This window comes from Ostrinia nubilalis, chromosome 26 (assembly GCF_963855985.1).
Source record: "Ostrinia nubilalis chromosome 26, ilOstNubi1.1, whole genome shotgun sequence".
In the NCBI taxonomy this organism is placed as follows: domain Eukaryota; kingdom Metazoa; phylum Arthropoda; class Insecta; order Lepidoptera; family Crambidae; genus Ostrinia; species Ostrinia nubilalis.
Window position 1 is genome coordinate 3020197 of NC_087113.1, and position 27855 is coordinate 3048051.

General features: G+C 41.6%; 2 protein-coding genes across 3 annotated transcripts; one reads left to right on the forward strand and one right to left on the reverse strand.

Moving 5' to 3' along the window:
- Positions 1–391: 391 nt before the first annotated feature.
- On the forward strand, positions 392–17098 carry LOC135084613 (actin-related protein 2). Of its 2 annotated transcripts, XM_063979382.1 has the most exons (12): positions 392–541; positions 628–738; positions 1046–1060; positions 2363–2434; positions 3178–3321; positions 4114–4216; positions 5295–5401; positions 5938–6087; positions 6819–6944; positions 8606–8758; positions 13694–13822; positions 14767–17098. In XM_063979382.1, exons 1-12 carry the CDS (start codon positions 494–496, stop codon positions 14806–14808), a joined length of 1200 nt encoding a protein of 399 aa, XP_063835452.1. In that variant the 5' UTR covers positions 392–493; the 3' UTR covers positions 14809–17098. The 2 variants fall into 2 exon arrangements, with proteins under 2 accessions (XP_063835452.1, XP_063835453.1); XM_063979383.1 differs by lacking the exon at positions 1046–1060.
- Positions 15757–27809, reverse strand: LOC135084401 (uncharacterized). Its single transcript, XM_063979177.1, has 7 exons — positions 27723–27809; positions 25396–25467; positions 24291–24314; positions 24014–24046; positions 18916–18987; positions 18139–18162; positions 15757–15810 (listed from the first exon to the last, which is right to left on the reverse strand). The coding sequence occupies exons 1-7, from the start codon at positions 27807–27809 to the stop codon at positions 15757–15759; spliced, it is 366 nt and encodes a 121-aa protein (XP_063835247.1).
- Positions 27810–27855: the final 46 nt, after the last annotated feature.

Genomic DNA, 27855 nt, shown 5'->3' on the forward strand with positions numbered 1-27855 from the left:
GAAAATGTCAGCTTGACAGTACTTTTTTTTTATAAAAACTACCATTGTTTACGGAATTGAGAGCATGCTTAAATGCCAGAGTATGATTAAAGACCCAAAATTACCTAATCAATCATTGAGAGTTTTGGTTTTGAGAGGTAAATTATGATTTTCTACTCCTCCGCATAAGTATCCTACAAGGATTAAAAGAGGCTTCAGTCCTCATTTCAGCTGATAAACGTTTCAATCAAATTGGGAATAAATTGAAAATTAATTGAAAAGAATAGCAACACTAATTTAGGCGTATCAAATATAAATTGCATTAGATTTTGAACACTAATTCCTATACATACGGTTCAATTTAAATTTAGATTTAACTACTATTTTGACGATTTGTCATCATTACTTTAAAAAAAAAACTTGCGGGGATAGTGGTTTTATCGCAGGTGGAAATATTGTAAATATTTCGAAAAGAAACCAATAGTTTGTCTAATAATCAATCCAAAATACAACAATGGATGACCAAGGAAGGAAAGTCATTGTTTGCGACAACGGCACAGGTGTAAGTTGATGGAAAATCTCAAGTTATCAACGCTGTGATAAGCTCACTGAATCATCACATCCTAAAGGAAAATATTCTGTTTCTAGTTCGTAAAATGTGGATACGCTGGCAGCAACTTCCCCGCGTTCATATTCCCGTCGATGGTAGGCAGGCCTATCATCAGAGCGGAGAACAAAATCGGAGATATTGATGTTAAGGTTGGTGCACTCATTCTTTGCTGGAGATCTCAACTTAAAATTATCACACAGTTTAGGTTTATATTATCCTCTTTGGATGTTAACATGTATCAGTTATCTGTATGCTAAAGATAAGTTATTAAATGCAATATAAAGTTATTATTATATTGACAGACAAACCATTTGCAAAATTAACCAAATTTAATCCTTATTTCCTGTTAATCTACATGACTACAGTGCCAATAGCAATTAGGCACTATAGTGATTGTGTAAGATCTGTTTCTAATGTTGTGGAAAGAAAATTTCTAAACAGAATTAAATGTTACAGGATATTTGTATTGGAGTAAGTTACAAACCGTTTAAGCATGTGTTTTTACATCTAACATTGTGTTTTCGGCATGAATAACCTATTAGAATTGATCAGAATTCTATAAGATGTTTCAAAATAACAAATTGAATTTGTATGAAACTAATTGTATTGATTTGTATGGGTTTGTCTTATGTCCCTGAATGAAAACACTTCTACTACCTAAAATAAGACCCAGTTGATTGATAAATTATATAAAACACATAAAATTGATGATTGAGCACAAAATATAGCTTTGAGAATAACTTGCTGTATGCCAAATTTTTTTCAAAAAGAGATTGCTGTTGAAAACTTTATTTTCCAATCATTACACAAAATATCATACTATTAATAACTTCCTCGAAAGTTATAATATCTAGCCGAACTGTTAAATATCTAGGGATGTCTGTAGTTTATGCCTAAACTAGTAGGCATGACGAATACTGTTTTGTTACTAATCCGATGAATATTTCACGCACACCAGACTTTCGATCCAGAGATCGTCCAGGTAACCTGTTAGTTGAAGGCACAATAGATTGCTGAATGCAAAACATTAGTTTGCAATCGCTTCACAATTTTTAGAACTAGCAACACTCTCAAAACTATGAGAAACTAGCCTTTGCTTAGTTTAAGTAGATTTCTGTTTGCCACAGAAATACTTTAAACGATTGGGCATGCTTTAGGGATCAAATTTATACTATATCTGCTCAAAAATGCAATAATTGTTACAGAAGTATGTTCTAAAGACAACATAATATTATTAACATTTTCACACAATTTTCAATCACAAATTGGACATATTACACAATGCAGAAACTTGGAGTAAATTCTGAACTATTTCAACATTATTATTATGAACTGCTGTATAATAAAGCTTACCTTATTTTTAAATTAGATACTAGTTGGTTTTATTATTTGATTGCAACATTTTGTAGGCATTTATGTTATGATCATAACATGCTGTCTGATTGAGTTTTTATACTAACTGAATACCATTACAGTCCTTATCAAATAAATAAAGTTTATTTGGAATAAATAATGATAGAAATAAATCAAAAATAGATTAAATTATGACTAGACTTATTTGTTAAATAAATCTATTTAAATCAGTAATTAAGATAATGTATAAAAATCAATATCTTGCTGAAAAACTTTGACTCAGTTGCAGAAAAAAGTAATGTTTTTGCTATTTTGGTGTTACCATGTTCTTGCTATAATCTTTATATCAATTTGAGAAGGACTGTGGGCTTGTGAGTTTGTTAGCAAGATATCTAAAATATTGACTATTATTTTCCTCAGGACTTAATGGTAGGAGATGAAGCCTCCCAGCTCAGATCCATGCTGGAAGTCAGCTACCCCATGGAGAATGGGGTAAGTTTCTTTTGAATAACATAAATATAAATATTGCTCTATCAATCCTCTTAGCGCAGCGTAGGACGTCTACCCACAAGGTGGACCGACGACCTCATAAAGGTAGCGGGAAGGCGCTGGATGCAGGCCGCCACCAACCGGCCATTGTGGAAATCATTGGGGGAGGTCTATGATCAGCAGTCCTATGGTTGAAAATGATGATGATGATGAATCTATTTAGACAAAGTAACATGCGTGACAAATTGACTGGAAGAGATTGCTTACTAAAGTTAGTTCTGCCTTTTCAAGCTTTTTTAAATGCATAAAGCATATCTACAGACATTTATTTAGTGCTATAAAGAGAATCCATCCGTTATTTTCTTTGCTATTAGTTCATGATTGTAGCAGTCCATGCATGAGTGTTTTGTAGGTATTTAACGCCCGTATTCCCAAACATTACTATGAGGTCTCACAGTGCCCGTGAACGCACAGGGTCACACACGGACCAATCACAGATCTCTATTCAACGCTGTGCGTTCGATTTACAGCTTCACTTAAGCATCGTTTGTGAATACGGGCGTAGGTATGTTTCCCTCATAGTGCAAACTGTGTATCCGATTCAGATGACTAAAGTGTCAATCGATTCGTTATTGTGGCCCAGGTAACACATAGGCTACATTTTAAGGTAGAGCCTAGAGCCGAACAAAAAGATTTTTTCCCACAGTCAGTTTTAGTTTTTTTATAACCTTGTCAATGTTCCCCAGGTGGTACGCAACTGGGAGGACATGTGCCACGTGTGGGACTACACCTTCGGGCCGAGCAAGATGAACGTGGACCCGCACGAGACCAAGATCCTGCTTACCGAACCGCCCATGAACCCCACTAAGAACAGGGAGAAGATGATTGAGGTAGGCTAAAAACTCAATATTGTTATGCCAATCTCAGAAATAGGTATGTGTCAAGATTTATGTACTATCGGCAACAGTGTTAACTGCCCATTGCCAGTCATGTCATCTAGTTCTATCGCAAAGAATCGCCATTTGATTAGAGCGAGAGCAAAAACGGAAATGGATAGTTAACAGTGTGGCCGTGTGTACAAACTAGCTTTCCGCCCGCGGCTTCGCCCGTGTGGAATTTTGTCTGTCACAGAAAAAAATAATCGCGGCGTCCCTGTTTCAAAAACCGGGATAAAAACTATCCTATGGACTCAAACTATATCTATGCCAAATTTCATCAAAATCGGTTTAGTGGTTTAGGCGTGAAAGCGAGACAGACAGACAGACTGAGTTACTTTCGCATTTATAATATTAGTAAAGATGTTTTTGGAAGCTAGTATTCTTTGCAAACACGATTTTTTGCAAAAATAACGTTTAAAATGTTTTATTGAAGTGGTTCCTTGAAATTTATTAATTAGACATAACATAACACTTAGCGAGTTATTAAATAAAAGTTTAAGAGTTGGATAAGGAGTTATTTAAGATATTTCAGTATGTGATGTCGCTATCATTTTCCTCCTGTGTGTATAAACAATACCAGAAAGATAAATCATTAACTACCATGCGCTAATATTTGACTGGATATCCGGTTAAATGATTGGCCAAATAACCGGTTTCCGACTAATAATCCAGCTAAACAGCTATTCTTTTCTTATGTAATAAATAATACAATTTTTTTTCTAATTTCTAGTAATTTTGTTTCAGGTGATGTTCGAGAAATACGGTTTCGACAGCGCGTACATAGCCATACAGGCGGTGCTCACTCTGTATGCCCAGGGACTTATATCTGGCGTGGTGGTGGATTCAGGTACGTAGATATGACGGTACATCAAGGTACACTACTTTATGATTCTGACTGACTGAGTTTCTTGCGCTGCTTCTTCTCAGCACTGGCCCATTTATTGTCCCGAAGCAGTGGTAGGGTTAATATTGGGACGTGTAAAAGTGCTTTTTAAAAGCCTATTTGCAAAAATAAATGAGTTTTATTGTACTGGTAATAAAGGCGATTTTGCAATATAGTATGTTATGCTGTTGACTGGACTTAGTACCAGCTGTTGTACTTGTACCAGTCCAAATCTGTCAAAATACGGATCTAGAAAAGAATCTAGGGAAATCGGATCTAATGTTAACTGCGATACAAAGGATAGTAAACTTTTGTTTGTCACCTGTCATACGCTTTGCTATGGAGGGAAGTCGAACCTTAACTTCGAAGTCCTACCTTCTTCTGATTAATTTCGTTGCGGGTCCAATGACAGTTAACTTTCCCCGGGACAAACTTGACCTTCACTGGTTGGGTTTTTATTGGCGGTCAAGCTGTAGATCCTGGCTACACAGGAGTTGCAGCGGTGGGAACGAGAGGTAGGAATAGTCCCGTCTAACTGCGATACAAATAGCTCCACGATTACGACTGTATTTTCACGGATTCGGATTGTACGTAGTGCGAAACCGCTTTAACGCTGGATTGCTAATAAAACCAATTCTAATCCAAAACCCTCCGTCAACTGTCAAATTTTAATCTGTTTTCGATCAAATATCCATAATTTTCGATGCTTCTACAATTAAATATTGTTTAAAACAGTTTTATAAACGATATTAAAAATAAAATATGGAAATGCAAAAATATCGAAAACCGTAGATATTTTGACCAAATACAGATTTAAATTTGACAGTTTATGGACGGATTTGGATAGATTTTAGCAATCTGTCTTAAATCTATATTTACTAATTTGTTAAAACATTTGTTTTCTTTTCGTTTTTTGTCATTACAACAATTTTTTTTACTATCTAGTCCCAAACTTAGCAAAGCTTGTACTATGGGTACTAGATTTGTTTATAGTCTAGGCTTCATCGAAAAGAACTTTCTAAAGATATTTTTTTTGTTTCAGGCGACGGCGTGACGCACATTTGCCCTGTGTACGAGGAGTTCGCTCTCCCGCATCTAACCAGGAGGTTAGACATCGCGGGCCGGGACATCACTAGATACCTTATCAAGGTAACGTTTGATCCTTAAAGGTATAACAGCAGGCGAAGTGTCCTTTCATTGTATATCTAATAAACAACCAAACATTCGTCCATTTGAAATGAAACCAAATTATACGATCCCAATTCTTTTTCCTGTCAATTATTTTAAATTGTCACTTATTTACTTCTCTTTGTTAGGCCCGATTCGACCAAACTTTTTTCCGTGGTATAACTGGCACATTTATATTTTACTAGCTTTTGCCCGCGGCATTCACTCGCGTGAAATTTACTTTGTCACAGATCGTCATAAATTATAGCCTATATGTTATTGGGTTATAAACAATAATACTGTAAAGTTTAATCAAAATCCGTTTAGTAGTTTTTGCGTGAAAGAGTAACAAACATCCAGACATCCAAACTTTCGCATTTATAATATTAGTAGGAAGTAGGATAAAGGTTAAGTTTGTGAGTGTGTATGTTTGTTACCCTGGATTAACACAAAAACTACGTTTTACTGGGAACACTGCGGGGCAAAGCTAGTTTTTAATATCTTTCGTATTGTTTCAGCTGCTCCTACTCCGTGGTTACGCCTTCAACCACTCAGCGGACTTCGAGACAGTCCGCATGATGAAGGAGAAGTTATGCTACATCGGCTACAACATCGAACAGGAGCAGAAGCTCGCGTGGGAGACCACGGTGCTGGTCGAACCGTATGTGGTGAGTGGTTGAGTGCATTTTGCAATGGCAGTGAGAGCTGAAGGATTTTTGAGTAATATAATTTTAATTATAAGGTTCTGTGATCTTTACTTGTGTATAAATACGACAGCTATTTATTACAGTTTTATTCAAAACAGACGTGTATTATCTGAAAAAATCAAGCATTTTGTGTATCCTACATATACCTCATAAGGTTCCACTAGTGTCTGGAGATTGGAGCATTATCAATTTAAAATAATTGTGCTGTTCTCCAAGATAATCGATTTTTAAATAACGAGTATCGATTATATTATTTATTATCTTAGTTAACGATAGCCAATAATATCAATTAACCGGTTATTTTGGCCATAATTAAAGTATCGATCGATTTACAATATTCTTACTGTTTCTCTATTATGGGCTGATTTTTCAATCGTCGGATAACTTTTAACTGAGGAATATGTTTGGCACATTGACAGTTTCAATTTTCCAAATGTGTCAAAATGACAAGTTTATTCTTCAGTTAAATAAAAGATATCTGACGATTGAAAATTCAGCCCTAAGAGTAGGCGCACACCGTTGATTTTTGGCCGATAGTTATGCGATTTCAAATTGTATGAAGAATCGGCCAAATCGAATCCGCGTAGTGTGCGCACTCCCATACATGCCCATACTGATCAACTGCCCGACTAACCTATCGGCCGACAAAAATCAACGGTGTGCGCCTACTCTTAAGTGAATGAATATTCCAGCTGCCTGACGGGCGGGTGATCAAAGTGGGAGGCGAACGCTTCGAGGCTCCCGAGGCGTTATTCCAGCCGCATCTCATCAATGTAGAGGGACAGGGCATCGCCGAGCTCGTCTTCAACACCATACAGGTACGGAACTTATTTTAGGAAGGTACAGTCAGCGTCAAATAGTTCGTGACACCCAAAGTAGCCAATAAGTCCGCATCACGTCTTTGTTACAATTGGAATAAGGTTTGTGTCCATAGAGTACTAAAGCCTGGTCCGTGAGCACGTAGAATCCCGTCCAATGACCCCAAGCTACCCATCCTTATCGCTCGCGCGTAATTATATTGCTGTCGCGACTGTGCGACGGGCGCCCGCAGTGAGTGTGCGAGCGCGACAGCAACATAATTACGTGCGTGCGACAAGGATGGGCAGCTTGGGGTCATTGGACGGGATTCTACGTGCTCACGGACCAGGCTTTACAAGGTTCGAGACTATGTTGATGACAAGGAAGCGTGGTCAGTTCAGTCTGCACATATTTATTGTACTTGAATTTGGTTATTCTTCTTACCGTTAGATAATTCCTGGCAATAAGTGGTGACTGAGTTTGTTCCGGCGTTTCTTCTCAGCACTTGCCATATGTTTGTCTCGAAGCGCTGGTAGGGCCCAAAAGATAAGGAGACATGTAAAGTGCCCCATAAGGGCTACCTTTTCTTTTTTATTATTTACTATATTTTGACGTTCATAAGTGCCACTTGTGGTCTAAACTGAATAAATATTTTTGATTTTTTTTTGTTGTGTTGTCAACTTTTTGGCCACTTTGGGTGTGACAAACTATTTGACACAATCTACAGCACGCAGATTAATGCTTTTGTCTGTTGTTTCTAGTTCTGAGATAGCAAATTAAATTAAACTGAAGCCATTTACTGCGTGCTAAAAACGCACTTTATCTTTAGACACATAACAAGGTAGACAAAGGAAATAATGCCGGGATCAGAGAGAAATCCTCCTATTTTTATTACAAAATAGTTTAAGATGCCATTTTATAAAAATGACTAACTGACCCGGCGAACTTAGAACCGCCTATGTCCATCAAAAATAAGGATTCTAATAGTGAAATAATTTTTCAAATCGGTCCAATAGTTACGGAGCCAAACAAAAAATTTAATCTTTCCTCTTTCCTAATTATACTAAACTAGCGGCCGCCCGCGACTTCATACGCGTGGATTCCGTTTTACCCTCTTAGGGGTGGAGTTTCGTAAAATCCGTTCTTAGTAAACACCTACGTTCTAAAAGGAACCCCCATGCAAAATTTGAGACACCTAGCACTTGTAGTTTCTGAGATTTCGTGATGAGTGAGTGAGTCAGTCAGTCACGCTTTTTAAATATAGATTCACTTTTTTCTAAGAAAAGTTATAGAAAATAAGAAAATACGTGTTTCCTCTGTGTTGAGTCTACTCTGTAAAGCAGTTTGATCGTGTTAAGCTTCAGCCAAACCAATGCGTGCAGATCGCGTCGGCGATGGCGATCACTGTGCGTGCATAGGCCAATGACAGGACGCGCGACCCATTGCGTCCCATTGTGCGTCCCATTTAGTTCGTTGCGTCACCGCTCACTTGGCTTTCAACTCGTAGTTTTTCGTCTTAATGATGATTTGGTAGGGCCAAAAAGATAAGAAGACATGTAAAGTGCCCCATAAGGGCTACCTTTTTCCTTTTTATTATTTACTATATTTTGACGTTCATAAGTGCCACTTGTGGTCTAAACTGAATAAATATTTTTGATTTATGTTTTTGTATTTCCACCAGGCGGCCGACATAGACATGCGCAACGAGTTATACAAGCATATAGTCCTATCCGGGGGCTCCACCATGTATCCCGGGCTCCCGTCGCGGCTCGAGCGAGAGATCAAACAACTGTACCTCGAGCGAGTCCTGCGCAACGACTGCGACAAGCTCGCCGTGAGTATACAGGGCGGCACAATAGCACCCGCCACAATAGCACCCGGCTTGCCTCGCGGCTCGAGCGCGAGATCAAACAACTGTACCTCGAGCGAGTCCTGCGCAACGACTGCGACAAGCTCGCCGTGAGTATACAGGGCGGCACAATAGCACCCGCCGCAATAGCACCCGCCACAATAGCACCCGGCCTGCCTCGCGGCTCGAGCGCGAGATCAAACAACTGTACCTCGAGCGAGTCCTGCGCAACGACTGCGACAAGCTCGCCGTGAGTATACAGGGCGGCACAATAGCACCCGCACAATAGCACCCGGCCTGCCTCGCGGCTCGAGCGCGAGATCAAACAGCTGTACCTCGAGCGAGTCCTGCGCAACGACTGCGACAAGCTCGCCGTGAGTATACAGGGCGGCACAATAGCACCCGCCACAATAGCACCCGGCTTGCCTCGCGGCTCGAGCGCGAGATCAAACAACTGTACCTCGAGCGAGTCCTGCGCAACGACTGCGACAAGCTCGCCGTGAGTATACAGGGCGGCACAATAGCACCCGCCACAATAGCACCCGGCTTGCCTCGCGGCTCGAGCGCGAGATCAAACAACTGTACCTCGAGCGAGTCCTGCGCAACGACTGCGACAAGCTCGCCGTGAGTATACAGGGCGGCACAATAGCACCCGCCGCAATAGCACCCGCCACAATAGCACCCGGCCTGCCTCGCGGCTCGAGCGCGAGATCAAACAACTGTACCTCGAGCGAGTCCTGCGCAACGACTGCGACAAGCTCGCCGTGAGTATACAGGGCGGCACAATAGCACCCGCACAATAGCACCCGGCCTGCCTCGCGGCTCGAGCGCGAGATCAAACAGCTGTACCTCGAGCGAGTCCTGCGCAACGACTGCGACAAGCTCGCCGTGAGTATACAGGGCGGCACAATAGCACCCGCACAATAGCACCCGGCCTGCCTCGCGGCTCGAGCGCGAGATCAAACAGCTGTACCTCGAGCGAGTCCTGCGCAACGACTGCGACAAGCTCGCCGTGAGTATACAGGGCGACACAATAGCACCCGCCGCAATAGCACCCGCCACAATAGCACCCGGCCTGCCTCGCGGCTCGAGCGCGAGATCAAACAACTGTACCTCGAGCGAGTCCTGCGCAACGACTGCGACAAGCTCGCCGTGAGTATACAGGGCGGCACAATAGCACCCGCACAATAGCACCCGCCACAATAGCACCCGGGCTGCCTCGCGGCTCGAGCGCGAGATCAAACAACTGTACCTCGAGCGAGTCCTGCGCAACGACTGCGACAAGCTCGCCGTGAGTATACAGGGCGGCACAATAGCACCCGCCACAATAGCACCCGTCACAATAGCACCCGGCCTGCCTCGCGGCTCGAGCGCGAGATCAAACAGCTGTACCTCGAGCGAGTCCTGCGCAACGACTGCGACAAGCTCGCCGTGAGTATACAGGGCGGCACAATAGCACCCGCACAATAGCACCCGCCACAATAGCACCCGGGCTGCCTCGCGGCTCGAGCGCGAGATCAAACAACTGTACCTCGAGCGAGTCCTGCGCAACGACTGCGACAAGCTCGCCGTGAGTATACAGGGCGGCACAATAGCACCCGCACAATAGCACCCGCCACAATAGCACCCGGGCTGCCTCGCGGCTCGAGCGCGAGATAAAACAACTGTACCTCGAGCGAGTCCTGCGCAACGACTGCGACAAGCTCGCCGTGAGTATACAGGGCGGCACAATAGCACCCGCACAATAGCACCCGCCACAATAGCACCCGGGCTGCCTCGCGGCTCGAGCGCGAGATCAAACAACTGTACCTCGAGCGAGTCCTGCGCAACGACTGCGACAAGCTCGCCGTGAGTATACAGGGCGGCACAATAGCACCCGCACAATAGCACCCGCCACAATAGCACCCGGGCTGCCTCGCGGCTCGAGCGCGAGATAAAACAACTGTACCTCGAGCGAGTCCTGCGCAACGACTGCGACAAGCTCGCCGTGAGTATACAGGGCGGCACAATAGCACCCGCCACAATAGCACCCGGCTTGCCTCGCGGCTCGAGCGCGAGATCAAACAGCTGTACCTCGAGCGAGTCCTGCGCAACGACTGCGACAAGCTCGCCGTGAGTATACAGGGCGGCACAATAGCACCCGCCACAATAGCACCCGGCCTGCCTCGCGACTCGAGCGCGAGATCAAACAACTGTACCTCGAGCGAGTCCTGCGCAACGACTGCGACAAGCTCGCCGTGAGTATACAGGGCGGCACAATAGCACCCGCACAATAGCACCCGCCACAATAGCACCCGCCACAATAGCACCCGGGCTGCCTCGCGGCTCGAGCGCGAGATAAAACAACTGTACCTCGAGCGAGTCCTGCGCAACGACTGCGACAAGCTCGCCGTGAGTATACAGGGCGGCACAATAGCACCCGCACAATAGCACCCGCCACAATAGCACCCGGGCTGCCTCGCGGCTCGAGCGCGAGATCAAACAACTGTACCTCGAGCGAGTCCTGCGCAACGACTGCGACAAGCTCGCCGTGAGTATACAGGGCGGCACAATAGCACCCGCACAATAGCACCCGCCACAATAGCACCCGGGCTGCCTCGCGGCTCGAGCGCGAGATAAAACAACTGTACCTCGAGCGAGTCCTGCGCAACGACTGCGACAAGCTCGCCGTGAGTATACAGGGCGGCACAATAGCACCCGCCACAATAGCACCCGGCTTGCCTCGCGGCTCGAGCGCGAGATCAAACAGCTGTACCTCGAGCGAGTCCTGCGCAACGACTGCGACAAGCTCGCCGTGAGTATACAGGGCGGCACAATAGCACCCGCCACAATAGCACCCGGCCTGCCTCGCGACTCGAGCGCGAGATCAAACAACTGTACCTCGAGCGAGTCCTGCGCAACGACTGCGACAAGCTCGCCGTGAGTATACAGGGCGGCACAATAGCACCCGCCACAATAGCACCCGCCACAATAGCACCCGTAACAATAGCACCCGGCCTGCCTCGCGGCTCGAGCGCGAGATCAAACAACTGTACCTCGAGCGAGTCCTGCGCAACGACTGCGACAAGCTCGCCGTGAGTATACAGGGCGGCACAATAGCACCCGCCACAATAGCACCCGGCCTGCCTCGCGGCTCGAGCGCGAGATCAAACAACTGTACCTCGAGCGAGTCCTGCGCAACGACTGCGACAAGCTCGCCGTGAGTATACAGGGCGGCACAATAGCACCCGCCACAATAGCACCCGGGCTGCCTCGCGGCTCGAGCGCGAGATAAAACAACTGTACCTCGAGCGAGTCCTGCGCAACGACTGCGACAAGCTCGCCGTGAGTATACAGGGCGGCACAATAGCACCCGCCACAATAGCACCCGGCTTGCCTCGCGGCTCGAGCGCGAGATCAAACAGCTGTACCTCGAGCGAGTCCTGCGCAACGACTGCGACAAGCTCGCCGTGAGTATACAGGGCGGCACAATAGCACCCGCCACAATAGCACCCGTAACAATAGCACCCGGCCTGCCTCGCGGCTCGAGCGCGAGATCAAACAACTGTACCTCGAGCGAGTCCTGCGCAACGACTGCGACAAGCTCGCCGTGAGTATACAGGGCGGCACAATAGCACCCGCCACAATAGCACCCGGCCTGCCTCGCGGCTCGAGCGCGAGATCAAACAACTGTACCTCGAGCGAGTCCTGCGCAACGACTGCGACAAGCTCGCCGTGAGTATACAGGGCGGCACAATAGCACCCGCCACAATAGCACCCGGCCTGCCTCGCGGCTCGAGCGCGAGATCAAGCAGCTGTACCTCGAGCGAGTCCTGCGCAACGACTGCGACAAGCTCGCCGTGAGTATACAGGGCGGCACAATAGCACCCGGCACAATAGCACCCGGCCTGCCTCGCGGCTCGAGCGCGAGATCAAACAACTGTACCTCGAGCGAGTCCTGCGCAACGACTGCGACAAGCTCGCCGTGAGTATACAGGGCGGCACAATAGCACCCGCCACAATAGCACCCGGGCTGCCTCGCGGCTCGAGCGCGAGATCAAACAACTGTACCTCGAGCGAGTCCTGCGCAACGACTGCGACAAGCTCGCCGTGAGTATACAGGGCGGCACAATAGCACCCGCACAATAGCACCCGCCACAATAGCACCCGGGCTGCCTCGCGGCTCGAGCGCGAGATCAAACAACTGTACCTCGAGCGAGTCCTGCGCAACGACTGCGACAAGCTCGCCGTGAGTATACAGGGCGGCACAGTCGACAGTTGGTTCTTTTATGCCTGATCACCACTTTTCATTAGGCGAGACGCATGACGAAAGCTTCCCATTGTGATTAAAAAATAAAAACTACCTTCAATAATTGCATTTGAGTTCTAGAATGGCACCCTAGTTTGAGCTGAGATTAAGAATTCTGTAGCATTGTCCTAGTATTGCAATTTTTTTTCGATTTTCATCTCACCACAGATATCAAACGGGAGTACACAAATAATCGTCCCGTCTCTACCTGTAATTTATGGGACCTCCTACCTCTTTCCCACCACCGCAACTCGTGCATAGCTAGGATTTCCAGTTTGGCTTACAATACAACCCGTAGAGATATAGAGAGATGCCAACTAATGCGCTGAGTTCGAAACTCAGTGTCGCATTAGAAATTCACACACACAAAGTAATCAAAATACGTGCTCATTATCCACTGCGGTATCAGTACTCAACGTTCGAATAATCTTTAGTACTACGCAAGCAATGTAAACTGTTTGCATTATGACGTCGCTGCTGTCATCATTGCTTTAAAAGCAATGTGTTCTGTTTTTGGGCATATTGCTGCGACACCAGCCCCGCCCCCTTTTCACATCTCCCTTTAGTTTCTGTGATAAAACCCAACCAGTGAAGTTTGAGTAGTCCCTTTAAAAATTGGCTGTTTATTGCAGAAATTCAAGATCCGCATTGAGGACCCGCCTCGGCGTAAGGACATGGTGTTCATCGGAGGCGCAGTCCTGGCCGAGGTCTGCAAGAACCGGGACAACTTCTGGCTGTCGCGGAACGAGTACCAGGAACAGGTAATGGGAATTAGGTCATGTCGCCTGTTTACGTTCACCTGAATGCGTCCAAACAACGGTAAATCTCAACTACAAAATCTTTCTTTCTTTCTTTCAAAAGACCGCAGAGATACATAATATTTTATATACAGTCGACAGCACATTAGACTTCACATTTTTATTGCAAAATAGCACCTTTTTGAGCCAATGATTTCTACAAACTCTGTCATCTACAGGGTGTTAGGTAAATGGGTATATGAGCCGACACTAGCCCATGTTAACATGGTCATATAAATGGTATGGTGAAGTCAGAAATTTGATATCATCATTTTTTTATTTTATTTTCATACAAAATAAATTTTATAAAATCCGATTTGTATGAAAATTAAAATAATTAAAATGAAGATATCAATTATAAATATGCCCATTTACCTAACACCCTGTATACATTAAGTCGTCGTTGAAAATTGAAATGGCTACATCGTGATGGATTTATCACACTTTATTCACCCAGGTGATATCACCCAGCTGAACAAAGTGGAATAATCCATCGTGATATACCGCGGGCACATCGTGAAACGCCGGCACTTCATGATTTGGCTGGCCATATCGCGATGTGCCCAGTAAAAAGTCGGGTGGACCTTTTTCGATATTCCTAACGAAATATTGGGCGAATCATGAAGAAAAGTGGAATAGAAGTTGTTTATGCGAACAAAGATGGCGGCGTCACAACAGCTGATTTATTGGCTGTGGTGCTCCAACTGACGGTTTTTTATGTGTCGCATACGGTTTTTTGACGGCTCGTTGTATTTGCACTGAGTTCGAGCACTGCTCGTCTAGCGTAAACTCACCCTTAAGCATTCAAAGCACGAATGAACATGCATCTAACCAACGCTTATTTATTAATTTATTTTAAATAAATATAACTTATCTTAGATTAACCATCACTTGTTTGTTTATTCCAGGGTCTTGCCTGCCTAAGGAAGCTCGGGCCTAGAGCGAGTTAATGACAAATACTTGTAAATATAACCAAATCATTTATTAATCATTTCCATTTTATGTAACGATGAGAACTGTATTACTTTAAGTTTAATTCTTAGACATAATTTGAATTATAGCGTATAACTGCCAAAATAAAATGTTCGTCATACTGTGTCACAATATAAATATATTAGCAAAAGGACACTTAGTTAAATGTAGAGAAATGTATGGAGAATACTAAAATATCACATAACAATAAAAGACAAGTCAACAGTTAGATTTTTACTATGAAATTCACTTACACTAAAAGTAAATTTAAATAATACTATAGATTGACTGCGTTTTTGGCGACACTGAAATTAAAACCAGATTTTGGAGACTAAAATAATTGATATTTAATTACTACCAAACCATTATTTTAGTCCTTCAACCCGTTTCAATTTACTGCGAAATAAGATTTCAATGAGGGCTATCGTTTTTATACTCAACAGTTGGCACCCCTGGCGATTGACAGGACCTTACTCTACAGTGGCGCCATCTTGATGAGTGCAAATGCGATAGTCCGCCTACCACTTTAGCGCTCACCAGTTGGTGCCACTGTCTTCGCTACTAGCAAGTGACAGGACCTTTCTCTACAGTGGCGCCAACTGGTGAGCGCTAAAACGATAGCCCTCATTGATTTAAAATCTATGAAATTATAGTTCTTGAGCTAAATTTAGTCAGTGCCTGAGATATGGAGCGGCACGGGACGGGGGACAACTGACATTGACATAAATTTTGACGTGATAGCGCATTGGTTCCTAAAGTGGGGGGCGCGCCGCCCAGGGGAGACGCAAAGACCTTTAAAGGGGGGCGCGGGCCATCCGTGTACTTAAGTATAAAAAACATGCGACCGCTGAGCAGGGTTCGAAAGGATAACTATCGTGATAATAACAGATGGATAATTATCGGTTGATAATAACAAAAATATGCGCTCATGAAAATGAATTGTATTTGAAGTTTCCGAACGTGTATTTCCGCACTTGCGTCTAGTGGTGGGCGTTAATCAACATAGATAGTTATAAAACCTATCTATTTAGCTACAAAATGATCACTAGTTGCTAGCGTCAAAATATTTATCTATTTTCTAAGCATTATGCGACTAGCGAGCGATGGATAACCTGACAACAATCAGCAACCAAAAACATAAAGTAACATTTCTTATAAAACAAAATGACAAATGTATCTTATACTGTTGATAATTATCCGATAATTATCATGAAGCATAATTATCTTGATAATTTCGAACCCTGCCGCTGAGAGAATGCATTCCAGACAGCTCGATACGACCAATAAATAATCTTGATTTGAGGATTTTTTGTATGGTCGAAAGGGGGCGCGTCTCAAATAAGTTTGGGAACTAATGTGATAGAGCATCAAATTTGAATACCTATCCTACCTACCTATAGTCAAATGAGTTGGTAAATAAGTGACGTCACTGGTCACCTATAAAAGTTATGTCAATTGAATGTCAAATACTCAATATTTTGGGTAGTTATTCTTAATTAGTTTAGTTCTTCAAAATTCCGGTAGTTCTCACCTAACCTCGTGGTTTGACGACATATTTGTTGCTGTTAGGCTCGGTTTTCACCAAGAGCGGAACGGAGAATACGGGACTATTCCCACCTCTCGTTTCCACCGCTGCAACTCCTGTGTAGCCAGGATCTACAGCTTGACCGCCATAAAAACCCAACCAATGAAGGTCAAGTTTGTCCCGGGGGAAAGTTAAACTGTCATTGGACCCCCAACGAAATTAATCAGTAGAACATTAAGGAGGAGTTCGACATTTAAGGTTCGACTTCCCTCCATTGCAAAGCGGATGACAGGTGACAAACAAAGGCTTAAAAGGAAAAGTGTTTTCAATAACCAATCAGATTTCATTATGTCTTCTCCGCTTCGCTTTAGTGGAAATCGAGCCTAAAGCTGTATAAAGTTAATATTTCTACTTATTATGAAATAGGTACTTTCTTTCGTTAACCAAAACGGGAAAGATCTTGGCTTGCATCTCACCTGATAGAAAGTGATGATCAGGCCGAATTTTCATACTAGGAATGCGTCATTATTTCATATAGGATTTTGGCAAAATAAACAATGTATTACTAAATTATAATAAATTATGATTATTATAAAATTTCCTTATTAAAACCGACATCATTTTAAAGAGACTGTAGACATGCATTTTGTATTAAAAAGTGAATTACTTCTTAATTAATTTGTGTAAATTAAGTTGATTTATATTTCTCAATGAACAATCTTTGAATTAAAAATCTGTTTATACATTTTGTTTTTCATTTTCCATTAGTTATTACGTGAGGATTCGATGAAGTCGCGTTTTCCTTCGTAATCGTTTCGTTCTTATCATGTTTTTTATCCACAACGAGGAAGCTCTTGGCCTGTATCTCACCTGATGGTAAGTGATGATCAGGCCGAAGGTGGAAGCGAGCTTCACCCGGAATCCTCAACCACGGAGGAACTGGCTAGATAAATTGACATTGACATTCTTGATTAGTCAATCGTTAAAATTGTATACAGGGTGGAATTTTGTAATACCACCTGGAAGGAAAGTACTCTTAATATTGTAGATAGAAAAATTTTCTCAAAGAAAACATTCCTTTATTTTTGAAAAGAAATAGAACTGCATTCTAAGATTTCCAAAAATTTGCTTGCCACACCCGGGAATCGAACCAACTAAAATCTGTTAAAAATTACACCCTGTATTTTTATTGCATCGATCGTTAGGGTCAAGTATAAGGATGAAATCTCTCTAACAAACTTGATAAATCAAATGAAAGGAAATTCATAAAATCTTAAATTATTTTAATCATGTACAGAAAAATGTATGGTATGGTAGTGAATTTTCGAAAATCTATGAATGTAGTTCTCTTTCTTTTCAAAAATAAAGGAATGTTTTCTTTCAGTAAAATTTTCTGTCTGCAGTATTAAGAGTAGGTACTTTCCCTCCAGGTGGCATTACAAAATTCCACCCTGTATAACGGCTCGGGGTCGTTTGATGACTTCGTATAATATACCGGCTCTCTATGTCGTCATCTCTTTTACTTAAGCTATTTTACAACGTAATGGTTCTTCTTATGACACATTAGCTGCTGTATGGTTTTCTTGAGAGTCCTGTAAAAATATGTATTTAAATAATATTAATAATTTTGAATGAAAATAATACTTCATAATAAAATATTTTTTGTAGTTACTTTTTTGTTTTGTTAAGATGGATTAAGGTTTTTTAAGGATTTCTCACAGTAAAATGACTGAGCAATAATAACTATAGGAAGATTAAGAGTAATAAAAATAAAGCAATATACCGGCACATTATATGGTAGATCAGTCTGGAAGGTAAGAACTGTTATTAGATACTTATTCTTATATTAATCTATACTAATATATTATGTAATATTATAAATGCGAAAGTAACTCTGTCTGTCTGTCTCGCTTTCACGCCTAAACCACTGAACCGATTTTGATGAAATTTGGCATAGACATAGTTTGAGTCCCGGGAAAGGACATAGGATAGTTTTTATCCCGGTTCTTTAAACAGGTACGCCGCGATAAAGTTTTTCTGTGACAGACAAAATTCCACGCGGGCGTAGCCGCGGGCGGAAAGCTATTATCAAATAAATTAATCTTACAAAAGAAAATATGTAGAAGGAGGTATACGAATACGAAGCCAAAATAGCCGAACGGTGAAGCGGTCGGACTGGGCGACTCGTTATAAATATCTAATAAAACTCATTTATTTATGCAAGTACGTAAGTCTTTTAAGCACTTTTACACGTCCCAGTATTAACCCACCACCACCACCACCACTGTGTTAATAACTCCCAGTCCGACCGCTTACGGTCACGAGTAACGGTCGGTCGGATAACGATCCGAGAACCCTGACACTCGACTATTGTGGTGAGCCCACTCGTGACACAAGCATATTTAGCTTAGTACGAGGGGCTAACGGGACTAATAGTAATTTGTGCAAAAACAAAGACTGAATCTCACTTAACATCAGGTGCGATTGCGGTCAAATACCTGCCTTGTCTTGCATAAAAAAAAACTGTAATTCTTTAAAAAAATGTGTTTCTAGGACTTACGTCATAATCTCCCCCCAAGCAGTAATGTTCAGATGCTGACATTAAACACAAAATGCGTCTGGAATCTGGCGTCTGCAAATAATAACAAAAACAAAATTTTTCATTATTGCATTGTACGGGGTGTACAAACGGCCACACTGTTAACTATCCATTTCCGTTTTTGCTCTCGCTCTCATTAAATGGCGATTCTTTGCGATAGAACGAGACGACATGACAGGCAATGGATAGTTAACACTGTTGCCGATGGTACAGCAGCGTAGCGTCTTTCCGTTCTATACATAGCCAGAACGCAAGGGTGTGAAACTAATCGAGTATAGTTTGGAAATGACTTTATTTACTAAGCTCCTCCAAACTATACACGACCAGTAGGTACGCATATGCTGCGTACTGCTCGCGTATACTTTGTAGTGACTTAGGTCAATTATCTTGCTCCAAAATAGACATCGTCAGTACGCATACGGACTAATCATGTATGTATTGTAATAAGTGCGTGATTACAATTTATACGCGAGTAGTTGCATGCTAGTCATTTTGACTTATTGACCTCTCTTTCTATTACATATTAATTCATATCTGCTTGTCTACTTTAAACATTGAATCATCTTTCGACACGTGCCATTGTTTTGATAAAGGATTTTTTGGTGTTTCTTATTCTGCCATAGAAAAGATATTTGTTTTGGGGCTGATATTTCACCAATTCTCGAATAACTCTTAAATTAAGAATTATGTAGGTATGGAAATATGTCAAAATGATTTTGTTGAGTTAAAAGTTAATAAATAAAATAAATAATAAATAAATATCCTTAGACATTTTACACTGCGCTTCTAGTCCCAAACTAAGCAAAGCTTGTAGGTACTATGGGTACTAGACAACGGATATAAACATACTTAAATACTTTTTTTTTGTAAATACATACTTATTATACTATACATAGAAAACACCCAGTCCAATACAAACAAATATGTTCATGCACACAAATGTTTGTACTGTGCGGGAATCGAACCCGCTACCTCCGGAATAGTAGTCCGTTTCGAACCACTACAGCAAACGGCCGACAATACAAACCTAGCATTTAAAGTCTCGCATAATATTGAACTTTCTTCTCTCACTCTCTCTCATTTTAAATGAATTTATGATTACACTAATAATTGTTATTTAATTTGAAATCTACCTAATCAATTTAATTTCAAAAACCACTTAGAATAGTGTTAAAAATCTAGATTTATTATAGATTCAGTAAAATAATAATATTATATGTAATAATATCAAATAAATGTAATTTTAAATATAATTCCATATTTTACTGAATTTTACTAAATCAATATCAACGAAACACACTCTAGTCAAGTGTAAGTGGTGTAGTAGAAACTAATCGAGTATAGTTTGGAAATGACTTTTTACTAAGCTCTTCCAAACTATACACGATCAGTACGCAAAATTCGTGTATAGTTTGTAGTCACAGATTTACAAACAGGCACTACAAAATATCAGGGCCGGATTAACCATCTCGGGGCCCCTAGGCACAGCTCGTTTCGGGCCCCCCCACAAAACCGCAATTTGGAAATTTTTACTGTCTACATTACGAAATAGAATGAAGGTACCATCATCATCAACAACAGACTTCACTAATCACATTGCAAAGGTAAACGCCTTCCTTCAAGTGAAAAGACTTTCGCCACTATCTAGTACAGCACGTATCACACAGCACAAGTATCGGAGTCATTTAAAAATGAAACAAAGAATAGGAAAATCTTGCATAATATTTTTATAAAACTAACATAAACATTAAAAATAAAAATGTACATAAAGTCATGTAAACCAAAGCAGTAATGCCAACTAGGTCAGTTCCTACAAAAGGTTTTCTTGTTTTAACCAGCTTTTGCCCGCGGCTTCACCCGCGTGAAATTTCGTTTGTCACAGATCGTCATAAATTATAGCCTATATGTTTTATTCTAAGTTATAAACAATAATACTTACTGTAAAGTTTCATCCCATCAAAAACAATATTTGTCAAAAAAAACAAGTCTCGCAACTCAGTTGTTCTACGGTAAAAAGTTGTGAGATCCATGTAATACCAAGTCCAGGCCAGGAAATCTTTAACGTTTTACATAAATATATTGATGAATTTACATAAATATATTGGATCTCATTTCTTTTTGTATTTTGTAGACAGCAGTTATGTATCTAAAAAACTGGACCGAAATTGAAAAATTTTACTCGACTTGGCGGTTGCACTACCGTGCCCCCAAATCTCATTTCTTTTTGTATTTTGTAGACAGCAGTATCTAGAAAACTGGACCGAAATTGAAAAATTTTACTCGACTTGGCGGTTGCACTACCGTGCCCCCAAATATTTTAGTTTTTCCTTGATTCATACACCAAACACTACTTATATTCCAAATTTGAAGCTTCTAGGTCTGCTAGAAGTGCCTTAGAATTTTGATGATCGGTGAGTCAGTCAGAGAGTCAGTGAGTGACAAAATTAAGTAACTTTGACCCGTTATAATTCTTAAACTACTGGTTCAAATTGAATGAAATTTTAAATATACCGTGTCTTTACAATGCCTGCATAGCTAATGAAAATTCAGCCTTCTAGTTTTATCCACAACGAAGTTACAGGCGGTCGAAAATGGCCTGAATTGCTTCGAGAAAAGGATGGTACGGCCGTGCCGCTTTTTTGCTCGACTTGGTGGGGGCACTGCCGTGCCCCCAGATAAAAATCCGTTCAGTAGTTTTTGCGTGGAAGAGTAACAAACATCCAGACATCCAAACTTTCGCATTTATAATATTAGTAGAATGGTTTCATTTGTTACTCTTTAAGACTGTTCTAGGTTTTCGACTTCGACGGAGTTGTGCGCTTGTGGTGTAGCCCCCCGAAAGGGGCATTTTTGCGGTTTTACGGTTATACCTACCGTGTCTTGCAGTATCGAAAACAGATCTTCATGATGATTGAAGGGCATTTAATCCTGCATTGAATAAGACCAAATTCGTATATTTTGGACAAACCGTTCTCGTGCCTATCTTCGACAAAGTAGAAAATATACGTTTAATTAATAACTCTCTCTCGTCCAATGGCTCGTGACCCGCAAGCTCCAAAGCCTTGAAAAGGGCCACCTTAACCAACATATTCCTGTCAAGCCTCGCGAGTTGGATTCGTCTATCCTTATTCATCCCAGTGCAGCCGTTCCTTTACTACGGTTGCTGCTCCTCTTCCTTGCACTCTCTTGAACGACTCTAGTGTTATCTACTGTGGCTGCCCCTCTTCCTTGCACCCTCCTGCACGACTGCGTTGCCAAGTCTTACAGCTGGTCCAAGGTCCGACTCCAAAATTCAACAACAACAGGTTCATATTAAAACGCTGAAGAGTTTGTTTTTTAGTTTGTTTGAACGCGCTAATCTCAGAAACTAGTGGTTTGATTTAAATAATTATTGTTGTGTGGTCAAGCTCGTAAATTGAGAAAGGCTATAGGTCCTATGGCTCTGAGACGTGGTCGCTTACTATGGGCCTCATAGGAAGGCTCAAGGTCACCCAAAGAGCAATGGAGCGTGCTATGCTCGGAGTTTCCCTGCGTGATCGAATCAGAAATGAGGAGATCCGTAGGAGAACCAGAGTGACTGACATAGCCCGCAGAATCGCTAAAATCAAGTGGCAGTGGGCGGGGCACATAGCTCGAAGAGCTGATGGCCGCTGGGGCAGGAAAGTTCTTGAGTGGCGACCACGAGCTGGAAGACGTAGCGTGGGCAGGCCTCCCACTAGGTGGACCGACGATCTGGTGAAGGTCGCGGGAAGTACCTGGATGCAAGCGGCGCAGGACCGGTCTTTGTGGAAATCCTTGGGGGAGGCCTTTGTCCAGCAGTGGACGTCTTTCGGCTGACACGACGATAGGTCTTATAGCCTATAGTATAGGATATATTATACCATCATGGTACGACTAATAAGGACGAAGCAGTAAAGAAAAATGTTGCAAGCTCGGGAAATAGTATTCAAACTATTTTCACGCGTATGAAGTTGACTTTGTGGCCTCGAACCTTGGACCAGGCGTACGGCTAGGCAACGCAGTCGTGCAGTAGGGTGCAAGGAAGAGGGTCAGCCATAGTAGAAAACACAGAGCCGTTCAGGAGAGTGCAGAGAAGAGGTGCAGCAACCGTAGTTAAGGATGAAGGAGGAACAAGGATAGGTAAATCCAACTCGTGAGGCTTGACAGGGATACGCTGGTTAAGGCGGCCCTTTTCAAGGTTTGGGACCCTGCGGGTATATTATCTACTTTGTCGATGAATGTAGAACATTTTATCCAAAACATATGAATTTGGTCTTATTCAATGCAGGATTGAATGTCCTTCAACCGTCATGAAGATCAGTTTTCGATACAGTAAGTCCTTTACGCGGTATAACAGTAAAACCGCAAAAATGGCCCTTTCGAGGGGCCCCACCACTTAAGCACAACTCCGCCGAAGTCGAAAACCTTGGATGGTATTAATGGGCAACAAATGAAGCCATTAAAACAATAAAATCTGTTGTAGGAATTATTTCCGATTTAAAATCTAATTCTATGGCCTAAACGTTACGAAAATGAATTAACTTCCACAATGTCGAAATATGACGATTGAATGTGTAAACCAAAATAAGGCGAAGTTTTGAGGAGGTTTGAGTTTTGTTGTATAAAAATAATCTTTAACATTTATGTTTTTTTATTTTCCTTTTTTAATCGGGAGTGCTGGGCCCCTGGTCATAGTGGGCCCCTAGGCACTGGCCTAAAGTGCCTTATGGATAATACGGCACTGCAAAATATACACGAGCAGTTTCCTATGGGTGCGTTCTGGCCATGTACTCGTATAGAACGGAAAGACGCCGCGCCGCATACGTATTGACGCGCGCTCACATACAAACCGCGCTCGGTGCGTTTCTATGAAGATGACCTACTCATTTGTATTTACTCTGGTCGTATCGACCTATCGTATCGCTGTTAGTTGGCCGTACTTTACATAAAAGACTGCGAGAATCGAACCCGCGTTCCTCGGATCGCGAGTCAGCCAGTTTGACACCTTCACCGTTCGGCTGTAGTCGCTTAATTAAAATAAATAGAGGTAGGTACATACCAAATATTCGTAAATTATATTTCTTCTGTTTTGCTGAAAAATAAGTTCAATTCCTTTGTCATTTTAATTAGTCGTATCATAGTAGTACCTGACCATGGTACATGGTAGTACCTTCATTTTCCTATTATAGCGATGCAATATCGTATCGAATCAAGAATTTTTTGTTGTTACTGTTTGTGTGTTAAGATGGGTTATGGTTTTTTAAAGATTTCTCATAGTAAAATGACTGAACAATAACGTTAACTATAGGAGAGTAATAAAATATAAAGTAATATACCAGCACATTAAATGGTAGATTAGTCTGAAAGGTAAGAAGAACTGTTATTTGATACTTATTCTTATATCCATCATCATCATTTCAGCCACAGGACGTCCACTGCTGAACATAGGCCTCCCCCAATGACTTCCACATCGCACGGTTGGTAGCGGCCTGCATCCAGCGCCTTCCTGGTACCTTTATCAGGTCGTCGGTTCAACATTCTTATATTAATAAAAAAATAAATTATCTTACAAAAGAAAATATGTAGCATAAACGAATACGAAGCCACGATAGCCGAACGGTGAAGCGGTCGGAACCGTCGGACTGGCAACTCGTTATAAAAAAATCTCATAAAACTCATTTATTTATGCAAGTACGTAAGTCTTTTAAGCACTTTTACACGTCCCAGTATTAACCCACCACTGCTTTAGGACAATAAATGGGCCAGTGCTGAGAAGAAGCAGCGCAAGAAACTTATCAGCCTTTATTTCAAGGGTTTACAGACTTTAATATACAGGGTGTTTGGCGGAAGGTTAGACAAACTTCGTAGATGTATAGGTAAGGTCATTTTAAGAATACAAGTTTAAGCAAATTTAACCTAAAAACTGCTTCAATTTTTTTTCTCGCGTGTTTTCAACCGATTTTTTGATTTGGTATTAATATCGAATATATCTTTAGTCAAATAAAATAAATTTCAGATCCAGATAATGATTGGATGGCTAGTTACGAGCCGCCAAAGTTGAACAAAAGTACAAACCACGATAAAAAATTCTACTTAGAATTCGGTTTAAAAAAAACGAATGGTGATAATGGATTGCCAACGATCTTAAAAACATCTCTAAGTTTTCTTCTTTCCGATGATATATCACATGTAGTTTTGTCAAGAAATCAAAGTTTATGGAAGAAATTGAAATAATTATACAAAAATTGGAATAATTATACATTAAATTTTAAAACGATGAAATAATAATCGGGAAAATTATTATTAGGGAACCCTGCTGACGTTCGACTATTGTGGTGACTGGTGAGCCCACTCGTGACAAGACAAGCATATTTAGCTTAGTACGAGGGGCAAAAACAAAATTACTAAAATTCTTTAATAAAATGTGTTTCTAGGACTTACGTCATAATCTTCTCCCAAGCAGTAATATTCAGATGCTGATATTAAGCACAAAATACGTTTGGGACCTGGCGTCTGCAAATAAAACAAAAAAAAATTCATTATTGCATTGTACGGTTTGCAATAGTTTATGACACCCAAAGTGGCCAAAAAGTCGACAGCGCAACCTGCCTCCCTAGACAAGTTGCACTTTTTGATCGAATCGAAAATCGAAACCGTCAAAACTCCATCATCATTATCATTTCAGCCATAGGACGTCCACTGCTGAAAACTCAAAACTCCATACAAACTTAAAACAATTGCCAAGTGCGAGTCGTGCCACGCGCAGTGTAGGGTTCCGTAGTTGTCCGTCGTTAACACAATATATTTCAGAAGCAGCAATTACTTCATCTAAAGTCACTTTTAATATTTTCTTCTAAGGAATTTTTACTAGTTAAGAAATTTTATAATACACTAGCTGTGCCCGCGACTTCGTCCGCGTGGAATAATGACTTTGGGTAGGCACTTTTAATAATTTAGTCTAATTATTTTACAAATAGCTTTTTGCCCGCAACTTAGTTTTTTATTTTCTTACGGGTGTTAGAATCACCAAGCTTCCAGCATGCCACTGGCCGTGGGAGAAGCAGCTTTTCCTCAAGACTATTCCCGCTGCCTTGAGGCCTCAGCCTCGAATTTCGCGGGCAGCGGGGCGGTGGCGGCGGGCGCGGGAGCGGCAGGATCTTATGCGTAGGCTTGTGCAGTACATGTACTATGTACTAATAGGAAGCAATTCCTTTATGTAAGCTAGAACGAACTATTCCTTTTTGGTCGTTCAGCAGATCACGAATGAATAGGTGTGAACGAGACGTGAAATTGGTGACAAGCGCGCCCGAGCGAGATGGATTCGGCTCTGTGAGTGTGTTACGAGTATTTTGCGACATTGTACTTTAAGGTGATAGTAATAAAGAAGTGTCCGAGTAAGAACAAGCCTGCTTATGCGTAAAATCAAATAGACAACGCGATTCTCGAAAACAGCGGCGCGGCAGCGGCGCGTTCTGTCCAGTTACTGCTCTAAATCTGTTCTACGTAATGTAAACTTAGAGGATTCCCAATATTAATTCACTCTAAGAAAGTCAAAAACATGTAACGGAATCTCCGACTTACCACTTTAGTGGACCGATTACAGGAAATAGTGGCCCATTAAGTACATGTTTTTTTGTATTATTATGAATGTTCAGGAAACGGCGCAGTTTTTAAAATGGTTTTGGACCTATGGAAGTTCTTATTTTTACTTAAACTTTTAAGTTGAAAATTTGATAGTATTCTGATAAAAGCATAATTTTAATGTTTCTAGCAAAACTTTTGTATCTTGAATCAACGATAGGAAGGTGATTATTTTTTTCAAACATCTGCAATTAATAACAAATCTGTCGAAAAAAAGAATTCCGAAAAAAGTCAACCCAAAAAAAAGCCAACCCAATTAAAATATCACAAAATTAACTCTATCTCCTAAACTAAGCACAATCGTATTATATACATGGGGGTGATTTAGGTACACCTTGATGTAAGGAATCTAAATTTTTCTTTTAGACCTCACTGTTTTGGCCACCCTGTATAAGCACAAAAAAAGACTGCGAGAATCTAACCCGCGTTCCACGGATCGCGAGTCAGCCAGTTCGTCACCTTCACCGTTCGGCTATCGTCGCTTCTCGATTAAACTATGCAGAGGTAGGTAGTATACCTACATACCAAATATTCGTAAATAATATTTCTTCTGTTTTGCTGAAAAATAAGTTAAATTCCTTTATGTCAATTTAATTAGTCGTATCGTACCTGACCATGGCACTCAGTTAACTTCATTTTGTATTTTAGCGATGCAATATCGTATCGAATCAAGAATTTTAATTAAAAATGCCGGTCAGTAAGTACCTAGATATGTAAAAATGATCATTCGTTATAGGATAGAAAAAAATGGGATATTAAATTCGACTGCATTTTGGTTATAGACTCCATTGCTGGACAAAGCCCTTCCACAACGATCCTGCGCCTCCCGCATCCAGGTGCTTCCCGCGACCTTCGCCAGATTTATTATGTATAATATTCTATAGATACTAATATTATAAAGCTGAAGAAACGTAACGCTTGAACGTACTAATCTCAGGAACTAGGTAGGTACTGGTTCGTTTTGATAGCCCATTTATCAAGGAAGGCTAGGCTAGCATCACTCTACAGCCAATAGGGGCGGAGCAGTTAAGAAAAATTTTGCAAAAAATGGAAAATATTATTCAAACTGTTTTCACGCGTACGAAGGCGCGGGCGCAGCTAGTGAATTTAATAAAATTTAAACTTACTCGACCCCCTGCTTTTGATATCCTCTCTCTCCACGCGTCAACATTGAAAACGATTAGAAAAATACACAATAATGTGCCTGATAACATGATGCGTGTGTCACATAACTTGACATTGATATTGTATGAAGTTGTA

Coding starts and splice junctions, on each gene's coding strand:
- LOC135084613 (XM_063979382.1), top strand. CDS start 494: ATGGATGACCAAGGAAGGAAAGTCATTGTTTGCGACAACGGCACAGGT. Junction 3,322..4,113: donor ACAGGGAGAAGATGATTGAG/GTAGGCTAAAAA, acceptor ATTTTGTTTCAG/GTGATGTTCGAGAAATACGG. Junction 5,402..5,937: donor TCACTAGATACCTTATCAAG/GTAACGTTTGAT, acceptor GTATTGTTTCAG/CTGCTCCTACTCCGTGGTTA.
- LOC135084401 (XM_063979177.1), bottom strand. CDS start 27,809: ATGTTATCAGGCACATTATTGTGTATTTTTCTAATCGTTTTCAATGTT. Junction 18,988..24,013: donor ATATAATTTACGAATATTTG/GTATGTACCTAC, acceptor TATTATTTGCAG/ACGCCAGATTCCAGACGCAT. Junction 15,811..18,138: donor ATCTACCATATAATGTGCCG/GTATATTGCTTT, acceptor GCCCACCACTAG/ACGCAAGTGCGGAAATACAC.